This window comes from Rattus norvegicus, chromosome 20, assembly GCF_036323735.1.
Source record: "Rattus norvegicus strain BN/NHsdMcwi chromosome 20, GRCr8, whole genome shotgun sequence".
Taxonomy (NCBI): domain Eukaryota; kingdom Metazoa; phylum Chordata; class Mammalia; order Rodentia; family Muridae; genus Rattus; species Rattus norvegicus.
In genome coordinates, this window is record NC_086038.1 from 13,380,509 (window position 1) to 13,399,667 (window position 19,159).

General features: G+C 44.4%; 1 protein-coding gene across 4 annotated transcripts in view; it reads right to left on the reverse strand.

Moving 5' to 3' along the window:
* Specc1l (sperm antigen with calponin homology and coiled-coil domains 1-like) overlaps positions 1-19,159 on the reverse strand; it is a 105,682-nt gene that overhangs the window by 43,110 nt on the left and 43,413 nt on the right. For all 4 annotated transcript variants that reach the window (XM_063279246.1, XM_063279247.1, XM_006256339.5 and 1 more), the window contains exons 6-10: positions 16,968-17,041; positions 15,767-15,942; positions 11,437-11,600; positions 10,037-10,128; positions 5,529-5,619 (exon numbers count right to left, since the gene is read on the reverse strand). In XM_063279246.1, coding sequence (XP_063135316.1) covers positions 5,529-5,619; positions 10,037-10,128; positions 11,437-11,600; positions 15,767-15,942; positions 16,968-17,041 — 597 coding nt within the window. The remainder of the gene's footprint in view (positions 1-5,528; positions 5,620-10,036; positions 10,129-11,436; positions 11,601-15,766; positions 15,943-16,967; positions 17,042-19,159) is intronic.

A 19,159-nucleotide genomic window follows, 5' to 3' on the forward strand; every position in this document is an offset into this window, starting at 1 on the left:
ACTCTGGGAACCCAACAGCTGATGAGACTGGGCTGACACGTCCAGGAAAGACTGAGAAATGACACTTGTGAAAAGCGGGCTGGCTGGTTTGTCTCCTGTCAGCGGCAGCCTGAGAAGGGCCTACCCTTTCACCTTCACTTCAGTGAGCCAATGGCAGGTTGTGGAGTTGAGTTCCCACCAGTGGGAAGACGCGGTCGTCACTGTACTGGGGCTTAGGTCAGCAGCGCACACACAGGGCATCTAACGTATACATTACCCCAAGCACGGTTTCAACCTTCTTTCATTAAAGTGCCATTGCACGGCACTAGCTTGAGACAAACAACTACTATCACCTCCATTTCTGCTGGGCCTCCTTACAAAAGGTCATCAAAGCTGTGCTTCTTGACAACCATTGTTCCTTCACAGAAGGGACATGGGAACAGATATCAGACCCACAACAGAGTATCGAGTCACTCTTCCCAACCAGCTGTATGCAATCCTGCCAAATCACATGTGCTGGGAGGAAACACGGCCATCACTTTAGTTTTTGGTTATACCTTCTTTCTATTGTATATGTAACACACAGTGTGTGTGTGTGTGTGTGTGTGTGTGTGTGTGTGTGTGTGTGTGTGTGTGTGTGTGTGTGTGTGTGTGAGAGAGAGAGGAACTAGAATATTTAGGCTGGGGATGGCCAAGGAGAAGAAGCCCCCCCTTGGCAGCAATGGAAAGTAAAGACTTTCCCGTGTGGCTGCTTCCGGGTCACCCATGCTCCAATCAGCAATGCCTTGCACGTGCTCTCACCCCGGCGTTGACCAGTCAGTTATTCAGACTTTATATGGCGGTGGTAGGCCATGCTCAGCTCCACCCCCAAGCTCCCAGCTCCTAGCAAGCATGTGTAAGTTCTACTGAGCGGGTTACTTAAGGTGTGTAAAGGATGACATTCAGAAACAACTGATATTAAAATTTGTGAAGTCAAAGTCCAATACATTGATGCCAAACTTCTGCTTAAATCAATGGAGCTAAAAGGGTTTGTTTTTTGCCCACGTTTTATCTAAATATTGCAGAGCAGTTAAAAGCACCAGATTGGTATAACTGACATTCTAGGTGTTTGTACCCACACTTGGAAGTCAGAGGGATGAAAAGGGAGACTATTTTTCTCTTGCCCTTGAATGTTAACTAGGTCCCAGATGGCCATGGAACATCACAGAATGCCCTGTAACTGTGGGCATTTTTCTTGTTCAAGGAAGCCACAGAGACTGCACCTGACGGGCTCTAACAAGTCAACAGTCTACAACAGGAGAGTCAGCAGAGAGAGATGGCTTCCTCTATAATTCCAAGTTGAGCAAGGCTTCTGAAGATTGAAAAGGAGTATCTCCAACACACACACACACACACACACACACACACACACACACACACACACACACACACACTGAATGTTAAATATACAGTAGGAAGGTATAACCAAAAACTGAAATGATTACCATGTTTCCTTAACAGTCTGAGGATTTCACATACTAGACATTAAACATTAAACATTAAAAATCCATATGTGCTGTTATTTACACAACTATATTTCACTAGTAATTTTCTTCTTAATAAGAAAAATGCTATTCAGATACAAGATTTCAGATCTTGGTTCCATTGAACACTGCAGCACCTGCCTACCTATAAGAGACAGTTTTGCCCTAAAAATTAAATCATGATTAAATTCTCTAACCCCCTGAAGTCATCATAGAGGGACCAAAGCTATCCAACAGCTACCCCAGTACCTGAAAACAAACCCTGGCGTCAGTGCTCGGAAGAGCAGCCCTAGAAGCCAAAGGGAAATGGAGAAAAGCCCGATGGCAGATGTCCTGTGGGCTCATGAAAAGATCTTAATGCACTTGAACCCTTACACCTCTGCGCTTTCCTGCTGGCTCTGGTTCACTGCTTAGAACCTGTGATGCCTATAACTCAGAGGCTACTTCTCTGAGTGCCTCTTCCAGGCCCCACACAGGCACTTCATTTCTCCCTATACCCGGCTGTGACAGAAACAAAGTGCTAATGACATTTTAGGACCTTCTCAATAGCTCCATTGAAGGGGACCCTGACTGCTATGCCCAGTGATCCCACCCAGTTGGAAGAAGCAAATCAGTCATAGCCCCAACTCCAACAGCAGTTAAAGGGAGGTCGAAGATAAACAGAAAATATGTAAGAAAAGAGGGAGAATTCTGAGAAAACTTTCTATCAAAGACAGTCCAACAAGTGCCCCCTTTGCACAGTTAGCCAACTGCATCAGACTGTGAGGCTGAGCTCCCACCAATGAGAGGAGATGCAGTCACCCCTACAGCACAGGTGAACAGGAAGCCATTTTGGTGAGAGTGTTCACTAGACTTACGGAAGTTCTGACTGACCCTTTTGCAAAAATAGAAAACATTAAACAAATAACTACCATTCTGTTCACATGCTCCTTTGTAAAACACTGAGATTATTCTTTTGCACTAACAGTGAGGCTGAAGTTGGAAAGAAAATAGTCTTTACACAGGAAAAAGAAAAGTCAGCAGGGACTAATTCCTGGCTCAAGGCCCAGCAGAAGAGCAGTGCAATGGGAAACAGAGCAAGGTGAGGCTGCAGACACGAGAAAGGCAGGCAGCCAGACTGTTTAAGGAGGTTGGACGTTCTCCTGGAGGTGGGGGGCAGGGGGCATGCAGGTTGTATCGGGTTAGCACGGTGGCTGCAGAAATAAACAGGTTTATGCAGAATGAGCAGGACAGTAGAGATAAAAAATGACACTGACCAGGACTTGGGTATGCACAGTGAAAACGTGAGGTGAGCTGTTCAAGAGCTCCTTAGCAATGTAAGATCCACACGGCTGCCGACGAAGGCATGCAGAGGGGAGGACAGACATGGCCCACTCCGAGATGAGAGAGAGAGGTGAACACACTGAGTGCAAACCCTCTGAGATAACCAAGGGGAGACATGGAAAGGTGACCAGAATGGGTGTGGAAGGAGAACTGAAATGAATGTATAACTTTGGAAATCATCAGCATGCGGTGACAGAGGAGCAGGGTAACTGACCACACAACTCACGGGCATCCTTGGTCAGAGCATTCAACAGATACGGATGGAAACAGAGGGTTAGAATCTCTTGAGGATAACAAGCAGGGATCAACTAACTGCACATGGGGAGAGGATGTAACTGCTGGTGGGGAAAGATGGGACTTGTTTTGTTTTTATGTGGGAAACAAACAGAAAGAGACAGAGAGAAAGACAGACAAAGAAACAGAGCCATGATTTCTTATTCTCTCGCTTCCTGCTTCAACGTCCAGAGTTTGGGATTGCAGGAACGTGCAGCCATGTGCAGTTCTTCATAACACAAGAAAGATGTCAGTGTACTGAGGTGGGAGTTACAAGAGTTGAAAATACTGGACAAGGAAATAATGACCTGAGGCAACAGCATCTGAGGAACACCAAGCAGAAAGGCCATGACTCAGACAGAGACCGAGCTGGTGGGTTTGGTGGCCAGCCTGGGCTGCAGAGTGGGACTCGTCTCAAGTAAATAAACAAGGAGTGTGGCACGCTGGCACATTCCTGTAACCCTAGCACCTAGGAAGAAGAGGCTACACGATGGAGAACTCAAGGTTGTCCTCAGCTCCATAGCAACTTTGAGACCACCCTGAGCTATGATGGGGCCTTGTCTAAAAAAAGAATTTAAAAATAAAACCAGAGGCAGTGATAAGTACAAAGGGGGGGAGCCAAGCTTTTTTAAGGGTCCTCTCCTGGCTGACCATGCTTCATTCAGTAGACGGTCACAGACCCAGAAGTATATGGACAGGCACACTGGAACTGATAGTTACTACTTTTAAAACAAAGGAGAAAACAATGTTGAAGAGGGTGGAGAGTGGCTTATAAGTGGCCCTAACCAGTTGCAGGGGATCCAGAGCCCTCTTCTGGCCTCTGCAGGCACCTGGCACACATACAGTTGTATAGACATCCAGGCAGGCAACAGCACACACTCATAAGTAAATCTTTAAGGACAATCATTAGTTGCTCTAAGGCTTGTCCATCTTGGCTCTATTGGCATTTGGAGCTGTACTGCCCTTGGTTATGGGGGACTGTCTGTGAAGGGGAGGCTGTTCAGCAGGGTCTGTGACTTTGCACAATGAAAGGTGAGCACACACTGGTAGCATGCAGGTGGAGCTAGTACCCACATGGTCCCTCTGGGCGGCAAGATTGTTTTTCAGTTGAAGGAATCTAGAGAATGACTCTCACAGTTTGAATTATTTTTCTGATCTCTGTGGACAGATGGAAAGCATGAGAAAACAAACTAGGAGAGCCTAGATGATCGTGTATATTTTTACTGTTCCCATGTGGGTGCCATGAACTGATCCCAGGTCCTCTACAAGAACAGCAAGCACTCTTCACTGCTGAGCCCTTTTCCCAGTTCCAATAAATATTTTTCTTAAATGATTTATTTTATGTATGTGAGTTGCTGCCTTCAGAACCAGAAGAGGGCATCGGACCCCATTACAGATGGTTGTGAGCCACCATGTGGTTGCTGGGAATTGAACTCAGGACCTCTGGAAGAACAGTCAGTGTTCTAACCACTGAGCCATCTCTCCAGCCTCACAGTAAAAATTTTAAGTTAAAGAAAAAAGGACGTTGCCAGGCAGTGGTGGTACATGCATTTAATCCCAGCACCCAGGAGGCAGGAGCAGGCTCTCTGTGAGTTCAAGGGTAGCCTGCTCTACAGAGAGAGTTCTAAGATAGCCAGGATTACAGAGAAACCTGTCTCAAAAAAACAACAAGAAGAAAGTGTATTAATGTTAATGGGGGGGAGGGGAGTTGAGACCAGGACAAGGTGAGTAGAAAACATTTATCAAGATGGCAGACTTTAGTTCAGACTCATGAATAAGCATGTTAACACGGAATGGTATAAATTTATAGCTATACTGAAATAGGGTCCCACTGTGTAGACCAGGCTTGCCTAGAACTCGGGTCTTCCTGCCTTGCCTACTCGAGCAATGGGATCACAGATGTGTACTACCGTCCTCGGCTTTGCAATGTAAATCTTTATCTGTGCCTCTTCATTAAAGCATGAGTCTTTGAAAGCATGTTGTTGGATCTTAACTTTTTATGTGTTCTACCGTGTCTGTAAAAACGGGAAGGACCGTAATACACTTTCTGTGAAGAACTGTGGAACGGTGTCTTGCAGTGACACGCACACTGTGTTACTTACTATGATTTAAAGGGCATGACCTGGAGGGGCACACGCAGGACTCCCTACTCTACAGCAGTAGGCAGGGAGACCCTGAGTCAGTCAGGCCAGTCTGACTGCACAGCAAGACTTCGTCTCAAAGCACAAGAAAGGAAACGCATGTTCCTGAAAGCTTCATGAGCTGATGAAAGAGTAACTCATCTCCCTACCTGTAGTTAGGACGTGGCAATAAAAACTTTGGATACACCAGATCAGCTAGCACGATGTCAGCACCAAGAAAGTAAGTTAACCAGCTAAAGAACACGACACCTAACAAGGAGGTGAGACAACATGAACACGTTGGCTGTACCTTGTCCGGGAATTTCTCCATAGTTTGACCTCTTATCCGATAAGGCTGTCAGAGGCTTGGAGGTCGAGACTGGCCCACTTATAGAATGTCTCTGAAAAGAAAGCAAGAGCATGTAAGATCTAGTCCCAAGACTCACAGGAAAACAAAAGCTTCCAAGAGTAGATATTTCATTATAAACAATGAGTGATTCCTTTGTTCTGCTAAGGCAAGGTTATAAACACACAATAGGCACATACAATGTATGATCTGTAGACTTAAAAAAACCTTTGGGGGCTGAAGAGATGGCTCAGTGGTTAAAAGTACCCACTAGCTGTTTTCCCAGAGGACCTGGGTTCCCAGCACCTACCTGGCAACTCACAACTGTCTATGATTCCAGTTGTAGAGGATCTGACACCCTCACACAGCTAAATGTGCATGTAAATACTAATGCATTAAGATAAAAACTAAATCATTTAAAAAGATAAATTTATTATAAGAAAAATATATATTCCTATGCAGTTTTAAGAAATAATATAGCCAGCATCGTCTTCACCCGGTTTCCTTTAATGGTAGCATCTTATAATTTTATTATTAAAATATCACAACTAGAATACGGGCAAAGTCAAGATAAGGACACTTCCTCTACATAAAGAGGCTTCCTTGGGACCCTGTTACAGTAACATATACCACTGACCCTAACAGCTTCTGGCACTCTGAATACAATTTAATTCTTCAATAACTTAACCACACGCCAATTCGCTAAACACAAAATTAAGTTCCAGACCGAAATATGCATGTTTCTATTGTGGTTTTACTGCTTTTTCTTGTCCCCATTGCAAACAGACCTCAGCTACACCTCCCACTGGATACTCTGACGACTTCCGGGGACAGGCTGTGGCCTCTAACTCAGCTGAAAGCCCTGCTAGGCGTTTCCTCATCCCCTGACGTAGGTGGGCGTACACAGCGGCCTAGCACCCCTTACCCCACTGCTGCTGCAGCTACTAGATCAGGACCAGGCTGCCCACGCTTCTGTCTGTACTTCTATTTGCTTGGCTTTTCTCCAGCCCCCAAGCCACCCTAAAGACAAAATCTGGCTCAGTAACCCTGGTTGTTCTGGAACTTGCTAGGTCGATCAGGCTGACCTCAAACTCACAGAGACCCACCTACCTCTGCCTTGACACCCCAGCCCTCGTATCTCTCTAAAATCTAGCTAACCTCCAGCTCCTTGTTTCACTTTCCCGTAAGATCTATGCAAAAGGCCCAGCCTCTCCACGTTTCACACTGAAAACCTTTCATTCTGCCCATGGTATGGACTGGCACCTTACTGTGAACTCCATTTCCCTGATGGCTGCCAATGTTGAACACCTTCACGAATGCTCACCTATAAGCCACCTGCCCTTAAGCACACGGGGTCTTCAAGCTACTGCATGCAATTCTTTTCTTCAAGTAAATACTGCAAATACATGCTCTTGTGCATGGTACACCTTTGCTTATCTGCCATGTGTTTAGGGCAAATTAAAAAAAATCTTGCTGCCCAAATATCAGTTGCTTTTATGATTCATTTTGTGCATGAGTATGTGTGTGCGTGTGTGTATGTGTGTGTTTATGTGTGTGTATGTATGTGTATGTATGTGTTTATGTGTACGTGTGTGTATGTGTGTATGTGTATATGTGTGCGTATGTGTGTATGTGTGCGTGTGTGTATGTGTGCGTGCATGTGTGCGTGTATGTGTGTGTGTGCGTGTGTGTGTGTATGTATGTGTGTGTGTATGTGTGTGATAAATAAGAAAGAAGCCTTTGCATGCTCAAAGAATACAAAGATCTTCACTCCTGTTCCTGTGTAGAAGCTTCATGTGCAGTGTTGTCATCTGAGTCTACGGTCAGCCTTAGCATGCCACACAGCATCCTGTGTGGACTATCTACCCTCACACTACAGAACCCTGACAGCCATGCTGAAGTCAGCTCAACTACCCCAGGACTCTCTCCACGCTCTGATCTCTCTTCGAGGAAACACACTGTTCGTGTCATACTGCAAATGTTGAAATCAAGTACTCCGAGTGTTTTCACATACTCAAATCCCTCTGCACGTCTATATAAACATAAGACTATGTTTTATTTTGTTGGAGTCTGCTTAAAAACTGTAATACCGTTCTGGCCGTCTTGACTGGCAGAAATAACGTACTATATCACTTATGGTCACTGTATGACACAGTACCCCAGTACTTCCCGGTGACTTTAAACAATAACGTTGATTATCTCATGATTTCTATGGGTCAAATGCTTAGAAGATAACTCCAGCTCCAGGCCTTCCGTGAGCAGGCAAATCTAGCTGTCAGTTCTCACCAAGGTAGACTGGAGGTAAGGTGTGGGGAGATCCCCACATTTTAAGTTCATCAGCAGGGGTTATTGAGACTCAGTACCACTGCTAAGCTTACTTACTCAGCCGTCGTCTGTGCAAGAACAAGCTCACAACATGGCAACCACGGAGGCTCCCTCAGAGTGGGTGAACCCAAACAGCAGCAAGAGTGAACTTAAGAGGAGCACTCCCAAGAGAAGCCAATTGTATAACCTTCTCTGGGAATGCCGTTGCATTACTCCTGCCATACTCTATTCTCTAGCACGGATCACGGACAACACTCAACCAGGGCAGAGTACACAAACAATGCCTGCCAGTACCTGACTCACTGGGAGTCTACAGACTGCCTGCGACAGTTACTCAGGCTCTCCTAATGCTTCTGCAGGTTACTGTTACAGTCCTTCAGGCAGATCTAACTATCACACACTCGAGAGCTAGCTAGAGGCTCTTTATTCCCTTATCTGTTCAAGAGGCTCTTCACAGAGGCTGACACGAACTCCCAGGACTCCCTGCCCTGTATAAACTATGGAAAGCATCTGTCTGAAAAGTCTTCCTGCCAGGCTTTATAGGGCTTAACTCCAATCAGAGAAAGGCAGCTGGCCTCAAGCGGATTCAGGATTCTTATGGAAATGTCTGGACCTTTTCTGTGTAGCTTCCTCTTCCCAGGGGCTCTGTCCTGAAAATTCTAGCAACTTCATTTTCCTTGAATGTTGGTTTGTATCCTCAGATCTAACTGGTTTGTCCTGTTCTGTTCCAAGTTGGATCATCCTCCCTAAACTGCCCCACGGAAAGAGAGCCACAGCCAGGCTTCCCTCAGGCCAGGCTTCCCTCTTCAGTCAGTATTGTTTTTCAGGGACCACAGCAGGGCGATGTCTGAAAACAATGGCTTTCTACATCTTGCCCAGCTTTCCATCTGTCCAAGATAGCTCTTGTTGTACCCACATAACAAGGATTCCTGCCCAGGACACTTTTAAAAAACTAGTCAGGCAGTCGTGGTAAATGCCTTTAAATTCCAGCACTCAGGAGGTGGCGGCTGGCAGAGCTCTGCAAGCTCAAGGCAGCCTGGTCCACAGGAGAGCCAGCACCACAGAGAAGCCATTTCTTGAAAAACAAACAAACAGAAGCTGCATCTCACTCATCTTATTTGAGGCTTGTTTTACTTGGCATCTTGCTTTGTTCCTTCAGATTCCAAGCCTGATTAATAAAGAACATCTAAAAGGCATTAAATCTGCAGGCAAAACATGGAGTTTCCTTGCCTTCCTTTAAAATTAGTAAGACATCTTGTATAAACATGAAAATGCATGAGGAATGCATGCAGAGAGGCTGCATTTTTCTTAGAGTGTAAGAGCTTAAAAGTCCACCCACAAATCACAGGGCCAATCATGAAGTCTCAACTCAAAAAGACAATGTCCCAAGGTCTAACTTTAGGGAGTTAGCCGTGCTACTGGCTATCACAGAACGCTAGTTCAAGGGCCTTCAGCTACTCTCACCCATGTTAAAGTATTGCACTCCAGCAGCATTCTGAGAGTGGCTGGGAACATGGAGTAACAAGAGTGTCTCTCGAGTACCACAGAGAACAGCCCCCTGCCCTGCTCCTGGATACACTCCAGCAATGGCAAAGAAGAATAATTCTTGGAGTTCTTTATAATGGATCAACAATGTCATATCCTCGAGCCTGACAGTGACAAATGGCCTTAAATGACCAACATTTCTCAACTCATGCCTCGAGTAGACCAACCTTTAACTCTGGGTTGTGTAAGTGCAAGTGTGTAGATATGTGTGCTTGCATTTGGGTGTGCCACGGAGGCCCAGGAAAGGGTGTCAGATATGCCCAAGGAGCTCAAGTTACATGGTATTGTGTGCAGTCTCACTTAAGTGCTAGGAACTGATCGTATGTCCTTTGTAAGACCTGTGAGCTCTCCTAACTGTTCAAGCCATCTCTCCAGCCATTAAGTCTGCAAGATTTAAAATGATCTATTAGACAGCAAAAGAGAAGATACGCCACCTACATAGTCAGAGACACCCAAGTTTCCCAGAAGAGGTTAAGGACACTCCTGGTACTTTAGACAAGCGAAGGCAACAACCGCCCCTTGGAGGCAGTCATTTGTCTATCTGAGCGTCTAACAAGCACATGTAAAGCTTTCTGAGCTGTCAATGATTGCCAGGCTCTTACCTGCATGGGGGAAACGGCAGCTGCAGGGGGGGTCTTCATGGGACTTGGACTCAGAGGTGTCCGAGGGATTGCAGCAGCAGCAGCATTTGGTACTGCAGAACAGCAGATGGGAAAGTTAGCAACAGACACGTGGCGCAGGGAAGGTTCCTGTGACAGGCATTTCTTCAAGCAGAAAGATGGCTGCTTCCCTGGGCCAGCACCTCACTTTGGCTATTTAATCACAATGTAAGGAAAATACTCCATAAGGCAATGAACTCAGAAAGAAAGAAAACAAGAGGATGGGGCGAAGCTCAGTGGTGCAGCACTATAGTACTCATGAGGCCCAGCTCCATCTAACATCACTATTTATGTATCTTTAAGAAACCACAGGCAGGAAAGGCAGCAAATACTTATAATCTCAGTACTTCAGAGGCAGAGGCGGTAGGTGAAACTAGATTGAGCTTCTTCTATTTAGGTCAGCCTGGGCTGCATAGCAGGGCCCTATCTCAATAAACAATATAAACAGAGAAAGAGAGAGAAAGAGAGAGACAGACAGACAGAGAGACAGACAGAGACTGGCTATAGCATTTATGACAGACTGCAGATAAAGCTTCAGGGTCCGTGCCATAAGAGCTACATCATCAAGAGTTTAGCTTGCAGTGCCATCGGGCTGTACAAAGTGAAAGAGGAGCTTGCAGCTACAGAAGTTTGATCTGAACTTCATTCCAGTTATTCCAGATAATTCCAAGATTTTAAACAAGAAAAACTCTCTCAAAGGCAAAAGATGAGACTAATCCCAAGTTTACTGAAATTAGTAGTCGAAGGTGCCTTGAACTAATGCCATTGTCTCTAGAGATGAAGAAAGTGAAAAAAACAGAGAAGTTCATGGTGGAGGTCAGACATTGAGGGAAAGAAGTTAGCTTAGATTCCTAGGTTTCTGGGCCCAGTAACTGGGTAGACCTCTGCTGACTCGAGGGAAAGAGAACAATGAAGCAGAAGAAGTGGGAGAATGGGTTCTGGTCTGGCATGAGGACGCTTGGGGTCTGTATCAACAAGGCACTTGCTATAGAGCACTGAGAAAGTCAGAGGAGGGTTATGTATCCAGAAGTCCGCATATAAAGAAGATACAAGAAGTCACAGGAATGAGTATGATCCACCCAGGGAGACAAGATACTGCTTGGCCTAGGAAGTAAGGCATGGAGCTGAGACCAGGATTTCTAAACTGAAGTGCATTCCAAACCCTGCAGAACGGGCCTTAACTCATGACACCATGCCGCCGCACTGTGTGACACTATGTGATGCTACATGGCACTGTATGATGCCATAGTCAGCCTGACGAAACAAAGAGCATACAATGATACGGATGTCAAGTAGACAGAATCGTAAACCCTGGGGTCCACAGACACAGAAGAAGTAGTTACCTTGAGACGCACTGTCGAAAGACTTGATGAGGGTTTTTACTGTGGGAGTTGGCTCTGAGGAAGTCGAGGACCTTCTACTCAGTCCCATCCCTTGCCTCAAGGCTGCCAGATCTCTTTCAACAGCATTCATGTAGTTATACACCCGGCCACGCTCCTCCTCTTGCCTAAAAACAGTTCAGATAAAGGTATTCATTTGTATGTATGAGGTAATGCCCATTTTTAAATTCCTGATTGAGAAGCATTAAAAGTTATTAGGGTTTGGTTTTTGCCCTTTTTTTTTTTTTGTCTTTTTTTAATTGTACCAGTTGAACACAATTGCCTGACCTAATATTATTTGCCTGGGAGACAGCAGGAAATGATACTGAGATGCTCTCTCAGGCTGTCCTAAGCAAGTTAAATAGCCATCAAGTTCTATTTGCATTACATGTCAGGTGAGGACATCAGCAATCAATTAGCAGTAAGTCGGAGGCAGACTGGCCTCAGCCTGACTCAACTGGGACTCTCTTGTTCTGTGCTGCCAGGAAGGCGCAGCCCTCCTCAGGCACCGGGGAATTCACTAGCAGATGATCTATGCTGACTCCAGCTACACTGTGCTTCTCAGAGACCCACAGAGGAACGCAACCAAAAGTTCCAGCTCCCTAAGAACAGGTAAACCACTATGGTCTCCAAAGCAATCCCTCTAAAGGACTAGAGAAGCTCAACACATTTATTAAGGCCATCAAACATTTGTATTCAGCTCTAAACTAGTCTAATTCACACAGAGCTGAATAAAATATTCTATAATCTTAATGAAATCCTGTTTGAAAAACACCTAAAAATATTTTATAATAAACTTTATTTTCAAAATTCAAAAATTGCTAAGAAAAGTATCTTAAATTGTTTTAAAAGATTTATTTATTTAATTTCAGGTATGTGAGTACACTGTCACTCTCTTCAGATGCACCAGAAGAGGGCATCAGATGCCATTACAGATGGTTGTGAGCCACCATGTGGTTGCTGGGAATTGAATTCAGGAAGAGCAGTCAGTGCTCTTAACCACTGAGCCATCTCTCCAGCCCGTGTCTAACATTTTTAAAAGTATGTATTTAGCCAGGTGTGGTAGTACATGCCTTTAATCCTAGCACTCAGGAGGCAGAGGCAGGAGGATCTCTCTAAGTTCCAGGCCAGCCTGGTCTGAATAGTGAGCTCCAAGACAGCCAGGCTGCACAGGGAGACCTTGTCTCAAAATAAGTAATTAGATAGATAGATAGATAGATAGATAGATAGATAGATAGATAGATAGATAGATAGATGGATGGATGGATGGATGGATGGATGGATGGATGGATGGATGGATGGACGGACGGACGGACGGACGGATAGGTAAACTGACATATGCATTTAACTGCTTAAATGACAACTATATTCTTACTTCTTCTGTATTTAATCTACTAAGATATAAAAAAAAAATCCAGATCTCAAACAGATATGTGTCTGAAATACAGAAGAATATTAACATCCTTTCAGCTAACTCTGACTATTCTACTATATACACTAAAATCAAACAATGGACGTTACTAAATTTTTTCTGGGCTGGAGAGTAACTGAGTGCTGAGCCCCTGCCTAAGCAGGTAGAAAACCCTGGGTTAAATGTGCAGTATCAAGAGGGGAAGTGAGCTGCAGACGGGAGACACCATGCAGCGCTACAGCACTTGCCGAGTGTGAGTGAAGATGTTTGAGAACCAGCACTCCGAGGAGAAGAGACCAGCAACAGTGAGGAAAATGAAGCGGTGTAAATAAACCTCTCCTATCTTACCCATTAAAATCCACTGGTCAGGTACAGATTTTGAAAGACTTTCCTACCATCTGATTCTACAGCATCATATATTGATCATAACAAAAACATTGGCATCTTACAGACTTTTCATTCACATGCTTTTAATTATATAACACATTTAAGTCCTATTTGCTATTACTAATATTAGCATCAAAAACCTCCAAGGCCAGTGAGATGCCTCTTCAGTAAAGCTGCTTGCTACCAAATCAGACAACCTGAGTTTGATGCCCAGAGCACACATAGCAGGAGAAACCAAGCTTGACAAGTTGCCTTCTCATTTCCAGATGTACAGACACAAAATAAACAAACACAATTTTAAAGAAAAAAATCTCTTTAAATTTTCTTGCAATGGCAAGAGAAGTTTTCCAAAATTCTCAGGCTCCCTTGAAGACTGACATTTCGTCAGCAGCAAATACCAGCAGTTGCTTTCCTCGATGGACAGGTGCCTCGTCACTTTCAAGGGACTCCTATCAAATTAGGATGCTGCTCCATGAGGAGAAAGCAGCTCAGACTGAAGCCGACACAGTGGCACCTCAGCCACCCCACACTAGGACACATGGGTGGAAGCAGAAGTGCCCACTCACACTTCCACTTGTCACAGGGAAGGTTGGAAACGGCACTGCTCCAAGACTGTATTTTGTAAACCTTTCAAGAAGGGTACTGTTAAGGGAAACCCATGTTTTGTTTCATTTAGGCAGTTTTGCGCTTAAAAAAAAAAAGGACCAGCTACACGTGTCATAATGAGCTTGACTCTGATTTGGTACACAGGCCCTGCGTCATCGAGCTGAGCTTCCTTCCTCACTGTCAACTCACACATCAGTGAACGCAGTCAGCTACCTGTTAGCAGTACTGTGACAACTAAGAGCAAGGGGCCGGGAAGGGTCTCATAATGGAGAGGATCACTCTGACAACAGCACAGCGCACGACGCTCTCTCGTCGATTTTAATAGAGTGTGTGTGTGTGTGTGGAGGGGGAGAGGCCCAGAGGCCAGAGAGAGCAACATGTTCCCTGGAACGGGATTACAGGTGGTCCTGAGCCACCTAACGAAAGAGTGCTAGAACTAAACTCAGATCTTTTGGAAGAGCAGGAAATACTCTTAACCACTTCCACCCGTCCGAGCCCAGGATGCTGAGTCTTTTGGTAGGCATCTCCTCGAAACATAAACACTAGTACACTTTTGGGATCCCACACAGCGATCCTTCAAGAACAGAATTTTAGGGCTTAAGGGCAGAGCACTGGCTTGGCAGATGTAAGGCCCTAGGTTCATCCCTAGCATGACGGACGGACGGACGGACGGACGGATGGATGGACGGATGGACAGATGGATAGATAGGTGGATGGATGGACGGACGGATGGATGGATAGATAGGTGGATGGATGGACAGACGGACAGATGGATGGATGGAATAGATGGATGGATGAATAGATGGATGGATGGATGGATGAATAGATGGATGGATGGATGGATGGATGGATGGATGGATGGATGGATGGATGGATGGATGGATGGGTGGATGGATGGATGGATGGATGGGTGGGTGGGTAGATGGATGGATGGATGGATGGATAGGTGGGTGGATGGGTAGGTGGGTGGATGGATGGATGGATGGATAGGTGGGTGGATGGATGAGTGGATAGATGGATGGATGGATAGGTGGGTGGATGGGTGGGTGGATGGATGTATGAGTGGACGGATGGATGGACGGACGCAACCAACTTCAGTACTCAGGGCAACTATCAAATGAGGTATTTCTGACAAGGTATTTACTTATGAATACAGATAAAAAAGTAACTCCAGCTTTATACCAGGGGGGTTTCATTAGGTCCCGTTCCAAGTTCAGCTTAAGGATGCCAATGACTAACACTTAGCAACACATTAGGACTAAGTCATAACAAAATAAAAGCCTTTCAAAGATATACTGCTTTTTTTTTCTATGCCTAATTAAACATTATTCAAAGTGAAAAAAAATCAAATTCTTAATAATAACATCAAACACATAAACTTGTTACCCCACTCTGAGTGTCACTGTGGAACTTGAAACATATCTCAGGTGTCACCTCCTGTGGCCATTTTTATGGATTTCCAATGGTCTCTGTGTTAGATGTAGAGGGTACTACTTTGGAGGACTTTGGAAAAAAAAATAGAAATTCCTCAAGTGACTGATGGAAATAAACTCACACTGTCCCAGTCACTGCTTTTCCCAAATTGGTAACTCGAGTTTACTGATCCCTCTGCAAACAGCAGCTCACGTACTCAGCACAGCACTATACAGTGGCTCACAGGGCCTTCCTGTTACAGCTCAGAGAACTGAGGCCCAGGGCACAGGGAAATTAAACTGTTAACTGAGAGCACACACCAAGAGGCAGGGCCAGACTGAAGCTGATTCAGTCTGCTTCCAGACCTGCAGTCTACAGATAAATAAGAGGGCTGCACTGTGAGCACCAGGACAAAGACCAGCACCAGTGCCACATCACTGTTCCTTACGGAAACACAACTGGCTTCTCAGAACTTACTTGCGTGACTTTATTTCCTCCAATTCTTTGGTGAGTTTCTCATTTTTCTCTTGGGCCTCATGTAGCCGCCGCTTTAGATCACCGATCTCCTCTTGGGCTTCAGACTTGATGTCATTTGCAATGACCACCGCAGTCTGGAGATCAGCCTGAAACTGCCGCCATTCTGCGGACTCTTCCTGCATTAGAAAGTAAACTCTCATTTCCAAAAGAAAGCGGTGAGGATTTACTTAAAAGCAGTAAAGTTTGTTTATGATTAGTTTGGCCTAACAAGACATACTCTTGAATGATGACTTTTTTTTAATTCCAAGAATTGCTGTTATCTATTTTTAAAACAAAGCAACTCTTATCAGTAAACTCGTTCCTAATGAAGGAAAGATTTGCCATCTGATCCCCTACCGAGGCATTAAGTATTCAGAGTGCTCAATAAATATTAATGAGAACAATGTTAGACCTCTCTTCCTCATGCAAGTTTCAAAGCAAGTGTTACGAAAATAAATATCATCAAAAATTTAGAGCTGTACCTCTGGAAGGTATATAAATGGTATGTGAACCATACAGTAAAAACTATAAATACCCTGACATCAAAAACTAGCAGGAAAAAAAAATCTAAAGTAAAGGAAAAGGAAGAGGAAGGCAGAAGAAAAACTGAACTTAGCGCAGGCAGACACAGTCACACGGAGACGTAAGGAACTCAGAGCTCCGCTGCTTCCCAGACAAGAAGGATGCGGGTGTGACTGGGCGGAGAAGTCTCCCCAGGGGCTTCGCTTCCCCCAGAGCCACAGCTGGGCCTTGCCTGAGCCATCCTCTCGTCCTCCAAGCAATTTTCTGGTACCATGAAAGTAGCTACAACAACTGGCTCAGGACTCAGGGTCTGTGATTAGCTGTCCCTGCACATCTTAGCAGCATGGGGGCTGGCAGCCAAGCCAACCCCGAGAACACAGAAAACTCACATACAAACAGCCTGGTCTGTGATTTTAAAATCAAGCCTTAATAAACTATTTTCAAACACATCTATCTATAAATAACTACCAGTATATTCTCCTACCTTAAATGCAGTGCCAGATCCAATTTAAAGTACGGGCACTTGCTTTCAGCCCAAATCCCAGTGTGGGCAACATCCCACCACATCTACAGGTTAAGGTACAGTGCACGTCAGAGAGTCACGTTTTCTAGTGAGGCAGCACATGAAGATTTACCCTACCCGAAGTCTCCTGTGAAGGGTCTTGTTTTCTCTTTCCAAGTCATGCTTTTGGTCTTGGAGTTTTTTAACTGTATCTGAAAAAACCACAAAGATTAAATATGGCTTCTTAAACTTAAAGTCCTTATGATCTTAAATGTTCAAAAGAAATGACATAAAAAGAGGTGTTAAAAATACGATCATCTAAATAGTTTTCCTGTGCCAAGGCTTGTTTACTTTCATCACAAAACTTAAAAGCATGAAAGAATATTCAATCCAAGGCTATAGTTTCTGCATCACTTCCTAAGCAAGCTGGAAGCAATTGTTAGAAACATACAGATTATTGGCACAAGGCCAATCAAAACAGCATTGACTGCTATTAAAATGTCAGCTTCTAATCACAGAAGTTATCTCTCCAAGCCATGCAAAGCATATTCCCTTGTCACACTGGAATAAATTCCAGAAACATGAAATCAGTCGAATTATTTCTAAAATTGTAGTATCCAGAGAGCTGCCAATTAATTTATGGAATAGTAGCACTAAATACAATAGGAAATCACATTCTCTGCTTGTAAGGAAGCTCACACAGGGAAATGCCTCGGGCGTGCACCACGTGTCACTGTCCTTCTGGACACCTGCCGCACTCATTATCACACAGCCCAGGAACAATCACTTCTCAGCTACGTGCAGGAACGGTGCTTACGTACGGAAATAGTCCTTTACTAGGATGTTGCCTATTGATGCTACACTGGGTTCGGTCCCCAGCTCCAAAAAAAAAAAAATCAAATGCAGGGCCTCATATATGCTATGCATAGGTTTTCAACCACTGAACGACATCCTGAGTCAGGATACATATTCTTTGAAACAAGGTCTCATTATGCTCTCCATGTAGCTCGAGCTGTTCTGAACTCTGTATGTAGATCGGCCTGGTCTTCTTGATCTCACAGAGATCCACCTTCCTGCCTCGCAATGGTGGGATTAAAAGTATACATCACTACATTCAGCTTTTTAAACCTCAATCTGTGTGTGTGTGTGTGTGTGTGTGTGTGTGTGTGTGTGTGTGTAACAGAAAGAGAGGAGAGAAAGAGGGGGGAGAGAGATTACTTGACTGTGCACTTAAGTGAGTACAGGTGAACAGGTCAGAGGACACCATCAAAGTTAGTTCTTCTCTCCTACTATGGGTTCCAGGACTGAACTCAGGCTCACATGACAAACACTTCTCTCATGAGTCCATGATATATTAAAAACGATACAAAGTAATTTCAGTTATAACATATTACTACAAACTATTATTAGAAGCACATAATAATTTGTAATGTTGGATAAAATGAGATAAAACAACATAGAGAGACAGTCTAATTTTAGCAACCAACCATTAATGTCTCCACTAGGAGACACAGAGACAAAACTGGTTAGTGAAGTCAGGGCCCATGAAATAAAGTGTTCAGAATGCATTCATTAATTCAACAATCATTTTTCTAAGTGTAAACTATGAATCAGTCTGGTTTTCTAGATAATGAAGACACAAAGGAAAATATAGTTTCTACCTTCTCAGAGTTAAAGTTGTGCTAGAGAAGCAGAACGATTTCTCTTCCAATGATTAGACTCCAGAGGCTGTCCTGTGAGAAGCCTCCTTTAACCTGGACAGAGCACTAGTCCAGTCACAGCAAGTACACACAGTGAGTGGACAAGCCCATGGCCCTGCTCTCTGCTGACAGAAACAGGGCAACTCTGAAGCCAGCAGGTCTGGCTCCTTCTCAGCTCATGTGTGGGTGGTTTCACACATTCAGACATAAACAAAGTAAAGACAACAACTGAGAACACTAGAAATTCTACCTTCTCTTTATACTCAGTCCATTTATGTACAAGAGTTATTTTTTTTTATACAATGTGCATTTAGATCTTGCTGGTCTGCAACTTGCTATGTACCTCTAGGTTGGCCTTGAAGTCACAATTCATGTGCCCAGGTTCAATTCTCAGCACCCACATGGCACCTCACAACTGTGTGTAACTCCAGCTCCAGGGTATCTGAGGCACACACGCACACACACACACAGACACACACACGTAAAGCACTCATATACATAAAACAAAACTTTTCTTTTGGTTGCAAAGGACACAGGCAGACTTAACTGTCTGTTACACTAGCTTTTAGCACCTGGCATCTTGGTCCTGTGGCACATCTGACTGAGGTGGCCATCTTAGACTAGTTAGAC